At 47.0% G+C, this 16205-nt stretch overlaps 1 protein-coding gene across 3 annotated transcripts in view; it reads left to right on the top strand.

Annotated features, from left to right (window-relative positions):
• The window catches only part of SUSD6 (sushi domain containing 6), a 99844-nt gene extending 83883 nt beyond the window's left edge, over positions 1-15961 (top strand). For 2 of the 3 annotated variants that reach the window (XM_054715959.1, XM_054715960.1), the window contains exons 3-5: positions 4816-5013; positions 6022-6160; positions 9661-11445. In XM_054715959.1, the coding sequence (XP_054571934.1) occupies positions 4816-5013; positions 6022-6160; positions 9661-10120 (797 nt within the window). In that variant the 3' untranslated portion in view covers positions 10121-11445. Of the gene's footprint in view, positions 1-4815; positions 5014-6021; positions 6161-9660; positions 11446-12033 lie in introns of those variants that run through there. The other variant, XM_008138906.3, reaches the window with a different exon arrangement.
• The last annotated feature ends 244 nt before the right edge of the window (positions 15962-16205 follow it).

Here is a 16205-nt window from a genome sequence, read left to right as displayed (position 1 = left end):
TCCCTTCCTCAAGCTGATCTGCACACAACTACTCCCTACACTTCCGTTTTGAAGGGACTCAAGTATTCAGTTTGTTAAATGGAACATTGTGACTCTTTCCCCCCCCTCCCCCGCCCCTCCCCGCAGTCTTCCCTGGAGCTTGTTTTGATTTACTTTTAAAAAATATGTATTTTTATTGATTTCAGAGAGGAAGGGAGAGGGAGAGAGATAGAAACATCAATGATGAGAGAGAATCATTGATCGGCTGCCTCCTGCAAGCCCCCTACTAGGGATTGAGCCCTCAACCCTGGCATGTGCCCCTGACAGGAATCCAACCTGGGACCTTTCAGTCTGCAGGCCAATGCTCTATCCACTGAGCCAAACCAGCTAGATTTACTTTTTATGTAATCTTATGAAGGTTTGTGTTTTTTTTAATTTGCCTCTTCCTCCTAAAAAAGCTGGTCTCCAAAACAACAAATGCAAAAAACGTTGAAGAGCAGATTGAGGGTTGTTCTTATTGATCTCTGCTGAGGGTTTGAGGCTGCAGGGACATTGAGGTAGATCGTTTTGCTTCTCTTCTGTCTGCACACTCACCAGCTGGTTGGATGGTCTGTCACTGAATGACTGCTGTGCGTCGGGCACGCTGCCGGGCCCCCTTGAAGCATAATCTCTGTTTCCTGTTCTCACTGGAAGCCTAAGTGATTGTGAGAGATAATGGAAAGCAGAGAAGAAAGCTAAGAGAATTGATTTTTTTTTTTCTGTAAAATTTCTATCTTCTGGCTTTCTCACTCTCTTTTTAAAATTATGCAGCTTTGCCAAATCAGATGAGTTCATTCACTTCTTGGGGTTAAACAGAGCTTGAAACTCTCTCTGCGGACCAGGGGTTCTCAGAGAGTGAGCCTGATGCTCAACTTCTTGCCCAAAACAGTAGCTTCAGGAAGCCACTAAATGATGTATTTGCTATTTCTGATCTTTCCTTTCCTGTGAATCCCAGGCGTCACTGAGGGGGTCTGCTCCAACACCTGCCCTTTGCCAAGACTCTCCCACTACGCTCTTTGAATTGGCAAGGGGGCCGTTTTTCCCCCTTAGGTTCTTGTTGTCTTGAAATACTTTTTTTTTTTTTAATTTCTTGAGTCCTCCTTATTTCCTTCCTTGGACCTGGGACAGCTTTTTTGTAGATGGTGAACCTCATATCCTCTTGTTTCCTTTGTATGACCATAAAAGAACTTTCGTAGTATTTATTTTACCCTATTAGGGTACTATATTGTTGACTTACTGTAAAGGCTGTCTTTACCTCTGGTCCATCTTATAGCAAATTCAGCTCCTCTTATAACTCTGCCTTTCTCAAGACCCTGCAGAGGCTCCCCTTTTCCTTTAATACAGCGCGGACAGCTCCTGTTGCCATCAAGGCCCTCTTCAAGATGGTTTCATTGCTCTTCACATTTTTAGGGGGCAAATTTTTATTATCCAATCCAGCTAATGTGGGCTACTTGATGTTGGCTGGGCTTAACAACTACACTTTCCTACATCAGTGAACTTGCTTCAAACTTTATTTCCCAAGGAAATAAGGCCCCATTTGAAATGCTGCCTTTTCTCATCTCTCCCACACAAGGTGTGATCTCTCCTGCTTTGAGCTCCCTCCCTCTCTTGTGGCACCAATCACATTCTTTGACATGTCTTGGAATAAATCTGTGTGTAGAATATCTTAGGAAGAATACTCATCCAGTGCCCTTGGGGAGAGGAACTGAGTGACTAGGAGACAGGAGAAGAGCTAACTTTTGACTGTGCACTCATCTTAGTTTTTAAATTTTATACCATGTATATATTCTTACTGTGTGTTTTTCCCCTGTGAAGGTATTATTTGCATAATGAAGATCCAGTCTATCAGTTCTGGGGAATATTTTTATAACCTCAGAGTAGGGAAAGTGTCCTTAACACACAAAACCCGGGAGCTAGAAAGAAAATGACTTTCAAAATATATGTATGTACTTATTTGTCATATCCCTATTTGACTACAAGTACCTGAAGTGCTTATGCGTTTTTTTAAAAAATATATTTTTATTGATTTTTTTTAGAGAAAGAGGAAGGGAGAGGGAGAGAGAGAGAGATAGAAACATTATTGAGAGAGAAATATCGATTATTTGCCTCCTGCACGCCCCCTACTGGGAATTGAGCCTGCAACCTGGGAATGTACCCTGACCAGGAATGAAGCTGGTGGCCTCTTGGTGCATGGATGACACTCAATCAATTGAACTACACTGGCTGGGCGAAGTCCTTATGTTTTTATCCTTTTTCAGAGCGTAGCACCATGACCCTTACTCAGTAATCAGTAAATATTAGTTGAATTGAAATGAAATTGAATTACAAGTCACTTCTTGGAAGACCTCACTTTTTTTACTTATAAAAAGGAGTGCTAGGTGACCTTCAGGATCTCACTCAAAGATCCTGTGAAGATGTGGGCTTTAAGAGCATAAATTCCCAGCAAAGCAGGAGTGGCTTTAGAATCAGCTCTTCCCTGGAGACCATCCTTCCCAACACACTGGACCTGTGTGTGGGTCTTGCCTGCTTCAGGAGCTGTCCTGGGATGCTCAGCATTAATTATGCTGAGGAAATGAACCAATTAGACACAGCTGGAGGAGAGCCGGAGGCATCTGTGGCAGGCTTGTTGCCTGAACAAAAGGGGTAAAGGGTGAAGCAGTTTGCTGAGGTTTCTTTGAAAATTTAGCTGGCCAGCTCTTTGAACTCTTTGGCCGAAGTTTAAAGAGGCACCAGAAGGAGTGTTTGGTGTCTGCCTGTGTCCTGGTGACTTTGGAACAGTTTGGGGAAGGTCTGTCCTTAGCGGGGACTGAGGAGACATGTGGACTCATCTCCTAGTTTCAGACTTCTCCTCCTGATCCCTGTGGCACCTACCCCAGCTTTGTTTTAGTAACAGCTCTTTTAAAATGGAGCTTGCCCCCATCTTAGTGATAAGCAACTAGAGAGCAGGGAGCCGTCCTTTCCTTTTAGACTTGTTATCCATCCTCTATCCTCGCCAACAGTCAGCTTGCTTAAGAGCATTTTGTAGGTTGAAGGGAAGTGGTATTTGGTGAGAGGCTGTAAGGGCACCTCTGAGTGAGAGAGTGGTGGGTGGGCCTCTGAATGGGAGATCACCATATCTGGGACAGACAGAGACTCTAGGTCTGTTAGAGGAAGTGAAAAAAACAAAACAAGAAACCCACAGTTCCTGTTCTCAATACTGATGTCCTTGGTGGTATTCAAAATAGGGGCAGGGTGTTAGTCAGCAAAATCGAATGTCCTTTGGAAACTTTTATCTTTTTTTGCATTAGTAAGGCTTCGGAAAGTTGAAGTTTGTGGGTGCCTGGCCATCCGGCCAGTGGGTCTTCTCCCCCAGCTTAGTCTTCCAAACAATGATCCCTTAGTGCCCACACTGTGCCCCTCCTATTTTGGCTCAGTACACCACTTAATCCACTTCCTGGGATTTCAGTTCTGCGGTGTCTGTCCAGGGTCAGAAGGGCAGGCCATGGAATCTCCCCTCCAGGCTGCTCAGACCTACCTACCAGCTTCTGTGACTGATCATTACTGCAACTTCTCTACACTGGGGTTCCCAGTGTTTGAATGATACACTTGACACTTCTTAAAGGCCCACCCAGCTAATGGGGCAGAAGCAGTGTCTGCTGGTGTAAAGAGCACAGCTTTTAGAACCAGGAGACTTGACCCTGCTCCCAGGTCTGCCATTTAATCTGCATACACTTGGCTAAAAGTTATTTAACTTTTGAGGGCTTTGGTGTCCTCATCTTCAAAGGGGATGTCAGAACGAATCCCTCATGGAGTTGTCAGAACGACTAGGATAGGAGGTGAATGTGCTTTTGTTTTTTTTTTAAATATATTTTATTGAATTTATTGGGGTTACATTGGTTAATAAGATTATATAGGTCTCAAGTGTACAATTCTATAATACATCATTTGTATGTTGTATTGTGGAAGGTGCTTTTAAAACTAGACAGTCTTAACCCAACAGAAGATGTAAGATTTACTATGGGCTGGAGACAAGTGATGGAAGTGACTATTATGGTCAGGAAGTGGGAGGTGCTCCCAGGAAATCCATTAGAAATCCCCTCTGCGCTGAGAAGGCTATTTTTTTTTATTACTAATACATTTTTATTGATTTTAGAGATGAAGGGAGAGGGAGTGAGAGACAGAAACATCAATGATGAGAGAGAATCATTAATCAGCTGCCTCCTGCACACCCCACCCTGAGGATCAAGCCCACAACCCGGGCATGTGCCCTGAACGGGAATTAAACTGTGATCTCCTGGTTCATAGTTCGATGCTCAACCACTGAACCACACCAGCCGGGCGAGAAGGCACATTTTTATTACACAATGGAGTCCTTTCTGGTATTGATGCTGGAAATAAGGCTAACATTTCCCCCCATGCAAGTTAAGAGTTTTTTTTACCACCTTTCACTGATTCATTGTGTGTTTCAGCAGGTGTTATTAAAGCCATATTATGTGCTAGATCTCCACATAAGTGTAAGTTCAGGACTTCGTCAGAGTCTACCATTTGCTTGTGGGAACAGTGGGGAGAGGAGGTGGGGGAGGTCTGTTGGAATCAGCAGGAGGTGGGGGAGAGGAGTGTTGGAATCAGCCAAACTAAAATCATTGCCAGCGCCCTTCACTCTCTCAGTGGCAGCCTGCATTTCCACGTTGGGCCAACAGCCTCTCCAAGACACTGGCTCTGTGCTCCTTGTGTTTCTTGTTGAAGCCTTTGGAACTGTCCTCTGAGTCACTGAGAGGACTCCCGCTGGAAAACCTCGCTCTCTCTTTGTCTTTGCAGTGTGTTCCCTGCCCCCGGAGCCAGAGAATGGTGGCTACGTCTGCCACCCCCGGCCCTGCAGAGACCCCTTGAACTCGGGCAGTGTCATCGAGTACCTGTGTGCTGAAGGCTACGTGCTAAAGGGCGATTACAAATACCTGACGTGTAAGAATGGCGAATGGAAACCAGCCATGGAGATTAGCTGCCATCTTAACGAGGGTGAGTTTGGCAGATGAGAAAGGGGTTCTGTTTTCTTTTAACTCCAGGGAAGTGGCGCCCGCTTCTTCCTGAGCATCCTGTGCTGTGGGGCAGTATGGGCCCTTGGATGCCCTGCAGACTCCCTTCCTTTGGGGTTTCATGTCTTCGTGAAAACATTTGGGGTTGCTGGTGTGTGTCCCACTGTGGTTCAGCTGAGCCACCGAGGGGCTCAGTAGCTTTGCTGAGGCATCTGTTCAGCTGTGTAAGGTCCCTTTGATGCTCCTGATCTTTTGTTTGCCTAGCCAAGTGCTGGTGACCTTTGACCGTGTTCTGCTAACACATGAGCACCATGCTAACACCTTCTATAGTGAGTCTTTTATATTATTATTTTTGAATGGTAATGAACTGTTTTGTTATGGAGCTGTAGTCCAGCTGGACAGAAGACCTCCCCCACCTCCTATCATGCATGACGGGAAAATCCAGCTGCCTGCAGGAAAGTATACAGCCATCTTTGTGTTTCACACTTGGGCTCAGAGGCCATCACATCCCAGAGAAGGGTGGGAACCAGCCTGAGAGTTACAATTGAAGCTGCAGGATCTTAGAACAGGGTAAGGTTATTACAGCCCAGTTCTTAAAATTTTTCTGCCACATAGGGAAAAAGATAGGTGGGACTTAAAATGGTGGACTGATGTGTTCATCTCAATGGTTGCTGTCTACCAGCTGGCTACTGGGGGATAGTAACAGAAGTGGTTAAAAAGGTAAGATCTCAAGGTGAGTGAGTTTAGGTGTCAGATGGTCCTCAAAGGCCCACAGTGAAGGGAATATTAGCTTCAGGAACAGGATAGGGAAATGGTCCCCTTTCTTGTGTGTATAAACTGCTTTGCACTGTTACTCCTAAAAATGGTCTTGGCCAAGGTATGTCTCTGCACAACACCATGCAGGGGGTCTTTGATAAGATCAGCTGTGGGTGGGGCTCATGTTGTATTTATCTGGATACAAATATCTTCTGATGATGGTTTGTTTCTGTAGAGAAAGACACCAAGACATCAATTGGGGTCCCCACACTGTCCATCGTGGCTTCCACTGCCAGCTCCGTGGCACTCATTCTCCTCCTTGTGGTGCTGTTTGTGTTGCTGCAGCCAAAGCTGAAGTCTTTCCATCATAGCAGGTGAGCACGGGTGGCAGGCATCACTGTGGGCCTGGCCTTTGGCTGGCCTGGAGGTGCCCAGGGAAGGGGAGGGCTCTGTCATGTGCTGATGTGCCTGACACTGTGCTTGTTGCTTTGCATACATTATCTTAATCCTCATAGGATGAACCCACTGTACAATATACAGATGATGTATTATACAATTGTACACCTTAAGCCTATATAATTTTATCAACCAATGTAACCCTAATAAATTCAATTTCAAAAAATTTTCACCGGAGTATTGAAGATAAGGAAACTGAGGCTCAGAGTGGTTAAGTCATTTACTCAATGTCATCCCTCTAGATCAGCAGTTGCCAGCCTTTCGGACCTCATAGACCACCACTGGTCCGCGGACCACCAGTCGGTGACCGCTGCTTTAGATGATGACAGAGCTGAGATTTAAACTCATATCTGTCCAACTCCAAAACCATGTCTTTTTTCCTACATCAGTAGTTCTCAAAGTGTGGTTCCAGCAGCATCAGTGTCATCTGGGAACTTTTAGGAATGCAAATTTTCAGTTCCCACCCCAGACCAACTGATAGACACTCTGGGGTTGAAGCTCAGTGATAGGGTTCCACACTCCCTCCAGGTGATTTGATGCAGGCTCATATTTACAAGTCACTGCCCAATATACTGGTTCCCAATCCTGGCTGTACATAGACTCCTGCTCGGAGTTGAAAACATACCAACACCTGGGCCTCTGCCCCCAGCCATTCTGATTTATTTGGTTTGGAGTGGGAATCTGGCACTAGTGTCTTACAAAGTTCCTCAGTGGGTTCCAATGTGCAGCTAGGACTTGGAGCCAGTGCACTATACCATACTAAAACAGGAGGTGTTTTCTTGCCTGACTTTTTCCAGTTGAGTGAATTAGCCACATTCCAGATTGGGTGGGTGTGGTTGGGGAGGGGGCTGGCCAATGGTGAGGAGTGGCCCCAAGTTGGATCCCTTAGGATGGTCTTCTCTCCCAGGCTGTCGTGGCCTCTGCAGTAGCTCATTCCCTCTCTCGGGAACAGTTTCTTTTTATTCAAGCCCTTCATCAGTCACTATTGTCATTCACAGGCTAAATGAATGAAAGAACAGACTAAACTGCTTTAAATAAAATGCTTCTGATTTGGGATTTACAGACAAGGACCAGGCTCAGTTTAATCTTTCTGTACTGTGTGTGGTCTTTCTTCTTTTTATTTTGTTTAGTTGGGGGAGAGGGGCACACAGCAGCTTTTTAAAAAAATCCTCACATGAGGATATTTTTTCCATTGCTTTTCAGAGAGAGTGGAGGGGGGCGGTGGAGAGAGAGAGAGAGAAATGTTGATGAGAGAGAGACACATTGACTGACTGCCTCCTGCACATGCCCTGATGGGGTAGGAAGCGAACCCGCAACTGAGGTATGTGCCCTTGGCTGGGCGTCGAACCTTTGATCCTTCAGTGCTTGGGCTGATGCTCTAACCACTATTTTTTTTTTTTTTTAAAATATATTTTATTGATTTTTTCACAGAGAGGAAGGGAGAGGGATAGAGAGTTAGAAACATCGATGAGAGAGAAACATCGACCAGCTGCCTTCTGCACACTCTTTACTGGGGATGTGCCCGCAACCAAGGTACATGCCCTTGACTGGAATCGAACCTGGGACCCTTCAGTCCGCAGGCCGATGCTCTATCCACTGGGCCAAACCGGTTAGGGCACTAACCACTATTTTTAAAGGTTGCTAAGCAGTTAATAGAATAAAGAGGGTTTGGAAGGGACTGTTTACTTGAAGGAATCAGCTATTTCCACATAAAGTCAACTGCGTTTGCCATTTCATTCACATTAGGGAGGTTTTCTTTTTGCAGTTAACTAGTAAGTCTGTTAAAAGTAACTGGCTGATTTTGCCTGACTTGAGTGGAAGGGAGATTTGGTTTTCATTTGAGACCCTGTTTGCATTTTGTACTGTGTACGTGTATTACTTTTTAAACAAAAAATTATTTTTAACATTTAAAGTTAAGCACATGCCAGAATACACACTGCCTTCTAATGCCACCTTGCCATCAAAGTTTGTCTTCCTTCCAGAAACCTCTAAGTACCTTTATGAGTGCCACTTCTGTCATCCTTACAGTGTGACTTCATTTGAATTGAGTAGCACAGATTTTATTTCCAAGTACAGATGAAGAAATTGAGAACTAATAATAGTCTAATAATAGTGCTGTCCAGCCATAGCCTATACGTCTCCGATTTTAATGCACTGAGGACACATCACCTATGTTGTGTTCTAGTAAAAAAAATTGGCCTGCACATAATCCCAAAGAAACAATTAGACAAGTCCAGAATGTGGGACTAAGAGATAGCTGGCCTGAAGTCTAGAAAAAAAATTGTCATGAAAGAAAAGCTGCAGGGGACTGTTCTAGATTAAAGGAGATAAGAAGAGAGACAGGACAATTAAATGCAGTGCGTGATCCTTAAACGGGTCCTGGATGAAAACAAACAACAGCTGAAATGGATATATTTATGGGGAAATTCGTGTTACAGTATTATACCAATGTTAAACTTCGGGGATATAATGATAATTGTAGTTATATAGGAGACAAGGTTCTTGGGAGGTGTGTACTGAATAATGTCTTTAACTTTGAAAATGGTTCAGATTTTTCTTAAAAAGTGTGTATGTGTGTGTATTCATAACAAGTGATCCCCAAAAAAGTGCATGAACAAATCTCACAAACATAATGTTGAGTAAAATAAATAAAATAGATAAAAACCACTTTATGGATATACTTTATATATATAGTATATATGTATGTGTATGTATATATATTTTTAAATATAGTTTTATTGATTTCAGAGAGATAGAGAGAGGGAGAGAGATAGAAACATCAATAATGAGAGTCAATGATTGATAATCTCTTGCATGCCCCACTCTGGGGATTGAGCTCACAACCGGGGCATGTGCCTTGACTGGGAATCAAACCATGACCTCCTGCTTCACAGGTTGATGCTCAACCACTGAGCCACGCCGGCCGGGCATGGAGATATATTTTACATATCATTCACTGTACTCATTTACGCATACAGGCAATCCTTTTTAGTTCTATTCACAGGTAGCAGCCATCTTTTTCTCACTTCTTATTCTAGCTGTGCTGAATGAATGGCTTTATTTCTAGGTTCCCAGTTTTGCACAGGACCAGAGGGCTAGATGCCTGTGTACCCAGAGGTTAAGAACACAGTTTCTGGAAGCAGGTGGAACTGGATTTAAATCCCAGCTTCCTTCCTTACTAGCTCTTGACTGTGAGCAAGTTATTTAACTTCTCTGAGCCTCATCTACATTGTTGGTAAAGCTCTACCTGAGAGGGCTCAGGTGAGGATTCAGTGCGATAAAGTATAAAAAGCACTTAGTGCTGTATCAGGCGCATAGTAAGTGCTCAAAAATGGTTAGTGTTGTTAGTACAATATTATGGTATTTATTTGTCTGTGTATTTTAATTCTTCCTTTGTCTTTTCCTCCTCCGGATGCAGGCGTGACCAGGGGGTATCTGGGGACCAGGTCTCCATCATGGTGGATGGAGTCCAAGTTGCACTACCGTCATATGAGGAGGCTGTGTATGGCAGTTCCGGTCACTGTGTGCCGCCGGCTGACCCCAGAGTGCAGATTGTGCTGTCAGAGGGGTCTGGGCCTAGTGGGAGGAATGGGCCAAGGGAGCAGCAGCTACAGGACCAGGGAGCTTGCTCCTCTGCAGGTGGAGAGGAGGAGGCCCCGGGCCAGTCTGGACTGTGCGAAGCCTGGGGCTCCCGGGGCTCAGAGACTGTGATAGTGCATCAGGCAACCACCTCTTCCTGGGTGGCCGGCTCAGGGAACAGCCAACTGGCACACAAAGAAGCCCCGGATTCAGAGAACAGTGACATACAAAGCCTCTTATCCCTCACATCGGAGGACTACACAGACGGTAGGTGGTCTGTACCGATCATGAATTGCTAGCAGCTCCAGGTCCTCCTGGGAGTAAGGAAGGATGTGAGCCTCTCTAATAATTGGTGTATTGGGGGAAGGAGGGAGACAAAGATAATACCTGGGGTATTAGCCTGCAAATAGGATTTTACCCTCAGTTCTAGGTGGTTCTTTGGGCTCTTTATAGGGAGACTTTCATTGTGGTCTGTGAATTTTGATAGTTTGGAGTCTCCAAAATTATTCCTGGCCACAGGGCTGTGCTAAATCAAAGAGTAAACAGCTGGTTGGAGGTGAGGATGGGGTCTGTCCTCACGTAATTTTATACTCCTGAAAGGACAGGAATTACGGGGAGTGGTGTGGGGTCATATTACAGAGGAAACTGGTGCCTGTTTCTTTTCCATAGCATTCAGCTGCTCCGTCTTAAATAGGAGTATGCCAGGGCCTGTACTAGGTGGCTTTCTTACACTATCTCAGATAAGCCTCACAGTGGTCCTGAGAGGTAGGTATTACATGCTACTGTCCTCGTTTTACAGATGAGGAAACTGAGGCTCCAAGAGGCTAAGTCACTTGCCCATTGGTAGTTGGTGAGCTGGGATATGAAGCCAGGTGGATCGGTTCCAAAGCCTGTGTTTTATGGCCCATGGTGCCATGCTGCCTCCCAGATGACTCCAGGTCCTTTGTGGCAAACCAAGAATGAAATTGCCACCTCCTGACACCTCTGCTTTTGCCAGGGCCTTGAGAGTTGAATGTTGGGATTGACTCTATCACTTTACATGAAATCCCAATGTGGTTCAGGATACAGACAAAACCTAGATGTTTCCCTTTTGACAGCGAGTACTTCTGCACTTACAAACCTCCCCCCGCCCCCGAGAAAGCTTTATGCTTCCAGGGAATCCCAGGCACAGTTAGTGTGTAATGTTTAGCATATCTGAAAGCAAAGAAATTGGAAATTCTTGAATGCAGATCATGTTTATGGAGTTTCCCAATGATTAGCAACACGCCTGCCTTCTTTAGGATATAGAGCTAGGAAAGGTCAACTAAATCGTTGACCAAGGTTTAAAGGTGGAAACCATTGACCCCATGGGCAGCCAGCCACACATACTGTCTGTCCCAGTGCACACATATTGTGTGTCCACACAAAGTGACAATGTCCAAGTGCAAATCTCAGCCCTTGCCCTTCCTAAGGAGCCACGATGGTGCCAGCGCTTTCCCTTCTTGCTACCTCGCTTTGTTCCATGTACCAAACAAGCATTTTGAGAGTCCATCTTGTGCGTAGTGTCAGGTTAGGTTTCAGGGTTGATAGAAAAAAATAGAAAACATTCTCTCTGCCTGCTTGGATTGTCAGTCACTTGGGAAGATGGGGCTTATACAAAATAGAAAACATTCTCTCTGCCTGCTTGGATTGTCAGTCACTTGGGAAGATGGGGCTTATACTTGAGAAATAATGGAATCAAGAATCATAGGGTCCATGCCAAAATGAGGGGTTCAGAAAACAAAACACATCGGTTATCAAGTTTGATGCAGGCCATGCCCAAGCCGTCCGGGCCCGACAGCACCGTAGGAAGTCAGGACCTTGAAGCGTCAGTTATTCACTATCACACAGCTGGACAGTGACATTGAGGAGGAGGTGGGACTTGAACAGAGCTCAGTACTATCACAGTGTGAGGTTAAGGACAGAAAGAGAAGCAACCAGACGAGCAGTAAAGGCAGAGGAGGGAAATCAGAAGGGGTTTGAACACCAGTCTGAACGTTCAGATGTTATCACATAGGCAGGCGGAGAGGTGAGCCAAAAAGTGCTAAAAAAGAGACCAGAGGTTTAGACTACCTAGAAGAACATGAGTAGTGCATTTTATTTTTTTAAATTAAGGGCCCTACAGTGGGGTCTGGTGTGCTGCAGAGACCCACGTGGGGTAACCACTGTGCCTTCCTTCCTTCTCTTCCTGTAGACATCCCGCTGTTGAAAGAAGCATGAGGTTTGCCACCGGCCTCTCTCCTCTGCAATGGTCCTCTCTGCCCTTCTTCCTCTCCCTGTGCCCGGCTATCTGAGCTGCCACCTGTGGATCTGTGGATCTCTGAGGGCATGCAGGCCCACCTTGCTGGAAACTCAAGGAAGATTCTTGCCATCTGCCTGCTTGACAGCTGGAGGAACTGGCTTTTTGCCTGGTCCAGCCTTCCCATCTGTGTCGGGAACATGTTTGAATGTGCCGGACTGAACCCTTCCTTTCCCTGAGGCCTCTGGGAGCCCTCCAGCCAACTCTTTGGCGGCCGCCCCCACCAGCCCACATGGGCCAGAGAACCGCTGTGTTTACTTGTGCCTTCCCCCCACCTCGTCCAGGTCCCCTGTCACGCAGGCCTGTTGCTCTCCTACAAGCCTTAGTGGCTGCACTGCTGCCCCTGCCACACAAGGGGTCGGCCTGGGTCTGGCTTGTTTCCTTTGAGGGCTTACCAGGAGCAGATCCAAGAGTGGAAGCTGGGGAGACAAGAGGGACTCTAACTGGAGCAAGAGTGTGGGTCCCTGGGCCTGCCCTTGGTTGACACGGGTGGCACGTTTTCTTGGCTGGGGACGGAGCATGTGGGAAAGCCTGCCAAAGCTGACCCAGCACCCGGCTGTCCAGCTCAGGTGCCAGCTCCTGGCCCTGCTGTGTTGAGCTTCCAGGAGATTCCAAGGGAGGGCAGGAGGTGGCTGGTAACGGTTGTCTTCCCAATATGCACGTTCGCGCCTCCTACTTCAGCGTGGCTTCCTGGCCTCCGCTTTTCTTTCCCTGGAGTATAAGGGGAAGCCGCATGCTGCCTCCTGGGGTTTATGCGGGCAGCCTGCTACCTTGCTGCCCACAGAGTTCTGAGGGGAATCATCCCTGGGACAGGAGCTCGCTGAGATGCCAGGGACTGTCCATCTGGTCACTGACAGGGCAAGTTGCCCGTTCTGGGTTCGTGGTGACGGAGGGGAACCTGAGAGATACAGACTAAGTCCCCAGGCAGCTGCAGGCAGCGCCAGCCCAGTCCTGAGGGTCCGCCTCACCACAGTCACGTGCCTTAGTAACTGGTCCAGGAAGCGTCCTGCTGCTTGCTGCACTGCTGCTTTTCTTACTCTTGCCCTCCCCTGCTGTCCCCTCCTGCTCACAGCTGACAGATGACTCCCTGGTCTTCTTGGGCACGGGGGAGGGGCTGAGAGGCAGTCCTCAACCCCACAGACACACCTTGCAGGCTGCCTGTGGGTGAAGGGTTGCAGAGCAGCCTGGCACCTGGCCCTGGTGGTGAAGGAGTGGGCTCCATGCTCCAGATGCTTCTGCTCCAGCTCTCAGTTCTCAGCCACGTCATGAATGCTGACAAGGCTGGGTGGCAGAGCTCAGGCAGGCTGCTTCCATCTTTAAAAGACGTGGCATTTATTTTTGTTTCTGAAACATTGGGGCTGGGGAACTTCAGAGGTGCCCACCCCCCATGCTGGCCCTCCGCTCCTTCCCCGAGCCTCTTGGGTGGTAAAAGTAATGAAGAGCCCAATATATTTTCAATACCTGACCAAGCAGGGTAGCTCTAGGAGTGGGTGGCCTGGAAGATTAGGGGAATGGCCTCCTCTCAGCCTCCTGCCTCCACTCTCACACGCACTTTACTATTCGCTCGTTCCTGGCCTCTTTCTGCCCCTGCTGTCTTCCTTTCTCTCAGGGTAAGGGCAGTGCCTGCTGTGCCTGTTAGCCACTCCTCCCCACCCCCCTCACCCCGGAGCCTGCGAATTCTGTGCCTGCCCAGGCCAGCATGGTTCGGCATGGAACAGCTTGTCAAAGGTGCCAGAACTAGAGGTCAGAGTCTTTGAGGGAGATGAAATGTACCAGGGGGCTGTCCTTAGCCTCAAAAGAGGGCATTTCCAGAAGAGTGCCTGCCAGTAGTCGTGGGCTCTGGGCCCATCTGGAGGGTGGGTCCCTCATGACCCAGCTGCCTCCCCATGCATAGGCTCTCCTTCCCCACAGGGGTACCCTTGTCTTCCGCCAAAAAAGAATGCAGGGCACATGGTGTGGGATTTGGAGTCTACTAAGCCTGCTGATTTATTCCCAGTCATCCAAAACCTGAATTCTAGCCGAGTGTTTTTCTTTTAATGAGAGATCTTGCCCCTTTTTCATAGCATTACTCTGGCGTTTTTCCTCCCCTAAGAGGTTGCACTTTTTGTTTTGGGATTATTCAGCCCCATAGGTTACTGGCTCCGGCCTTGGAAAAATTAAAAGCCTTCCTTCTGTGGCGTTCTTCCAGCCAGCTGCCACCGACACTGTCCTGGGGTCACAGACCCAGACTTGTGTGCCTGGTAGGAAAGAAAGAAGGGTAAATGGGGGCCTCCCATTTTGGCCCCACCTCTCCTCACCCACCCCCTTGTCACTGACATGGATGAGGCCCACTTCTGGGTCTGTGGGTGCAGGAACCAGGCTTCATCCTGCTGGCATCCATGACAGCTGTTGGTTCTCTTTCCCTGAAGCAATTTCTTGCCATCAACCATTTGCTACTATTCCAGGAGCTTCTGGGTTTTGTCCCTTGCAAGGGATTAGGGACTTTACAGCTTTCTAAGTGGGGCTTGACTAAGATAGGACGGTGGCAGGTGGCAGGCTGCCAGGAAGGAGGCTGTCAGGAGCCTGGAGCAGATGGGAAAACTGTCCATAGCCCTGCTTTTCTGGGCTCACCTCTAGGGGAGTCCAGCAGAGGGCTTGTCCAGGAGAATGGTCAGCACCAAAGGACTTTGTTTGAAAAGGTATTTTTTTGCACACGAGCTAACTCAATGCAAGTTTTATGTCCTGGCAACTTGCAGTTGCATTCCAGTGACTTACAACGGCCAGTCTCTGGTGAAGATCACTTATATTTCCATGCCTTAGTTTAGCAAGTAGGCTCTATCTTTTGCCATTTCTGGATTTTGTGTGCTGTGCTCCCATTTCACTCAGCGTAAACTGTGAAATGGTCTGAGTCCTGGCCAATTGTCAGTTTTGGGGTTATAAGGCATTTCAGTGTGTGTGCTAACACTCCATTTGCAAATAAAACTAGAACTAATGTTATCTTGCGGGCCCCCACCCCCACCCCCCCAATGTTCGTTCTATGGAGAAGCTGAATGGCAAGACCGACAAAGGTATCTTCTTCCTGCCTGGTTAGTGGTGGCACAGGGACGATAGCACTCAGCCTCTCCCTCCTAGTCTCAGCTGAGCGCTCCGACCACTTGCTTCCCCCGTAACATGTCACTTCCATTCCCAGGTTACATGCTTACATCAAGAGCGGAATATGCTGCAAATATTTCTACATCCTTGCTTTTTTTTTTTTTTTTTTTTCCTCTTTAAAGAGAATAAAGGACCGTGAAGGGAAGTGGTATGGAGGCTTTCCAGCTGAACCCCAGATGTGCTGGCTGGGAGCTTCTCTTGGGGCCTCCTGGGGCTCAGCATAGGGGCAGACATTACTGATGATCAGTGAAGGGCTCAGAGGGACTTTGCTTGGTGGGCTCAGCTTTGCTGGGAAACTCCTCTTAATCTCCAGTTGAAAACCTAGTAGAATTTTGAATGAAAACATCAAAGTTAAACCCTGCACCAGGCAGCAGAGCACTTGGATTGCCAAGCAGGGAGGAGAGATGGATGCGGATTGTGTGGCTGCCTACCACACCCTGCCCTGGCTCATCACACCACTATGGAACCTTGCAGAATGGTACTCGTAATGGTTTAAAACAACACTTGCATCATTGACTGTGTGCAGGATGTCAAATCAGTTTGGGTTTGCTTTATTTTATATATATTTTTTTGGTATCCTGTACATTGCAGTGGGTGTGAAGATAGTATTTTAATATTTGTACAAAGTTTAATTTAATTTTAATTCTATGTATATAACTGCATTTCTAAATAATAAAAAAAGTTCTTACGAGGCAGTTGTGAGAGATGCGATCCTTCCATAAAATTTGCACAGAAACCCTAGGTTGAAAAGATGGTGTGTGGGTAGGAGCTCATGAAAGGATGAAGCCCCAGCTCTGGGGAGAGGTGCCTGGCAGGAGATGGAGATGGGACAGGGAGGCGGTCCATGCCACAAGGAAGAGAGGCCACAAACATGAGTGGGAATACATTTCTCTTTTTTCATACGCTCTCAGTGTGCCAACTGTTTTTATGCTGGG

Source organism: Eptesicus fuscus, chromosome 5 (genome assembly GCF_027574615.1).
Source record: "Eptesicus fuscus isolate TK198812 chromosome 5, DD_ASM_mEF_20220401, whole genome shotgun sequence".
Lineage (NCBI taxonomy): Eukaryota > Metazoa > Chordata > Mammalia > Chiroptera > Vespertilionidae > Eptesicus > Eptesicus fuscus.
This window is presented reverse-complemented; position numbering and strand designations above follow the sequence as displayed.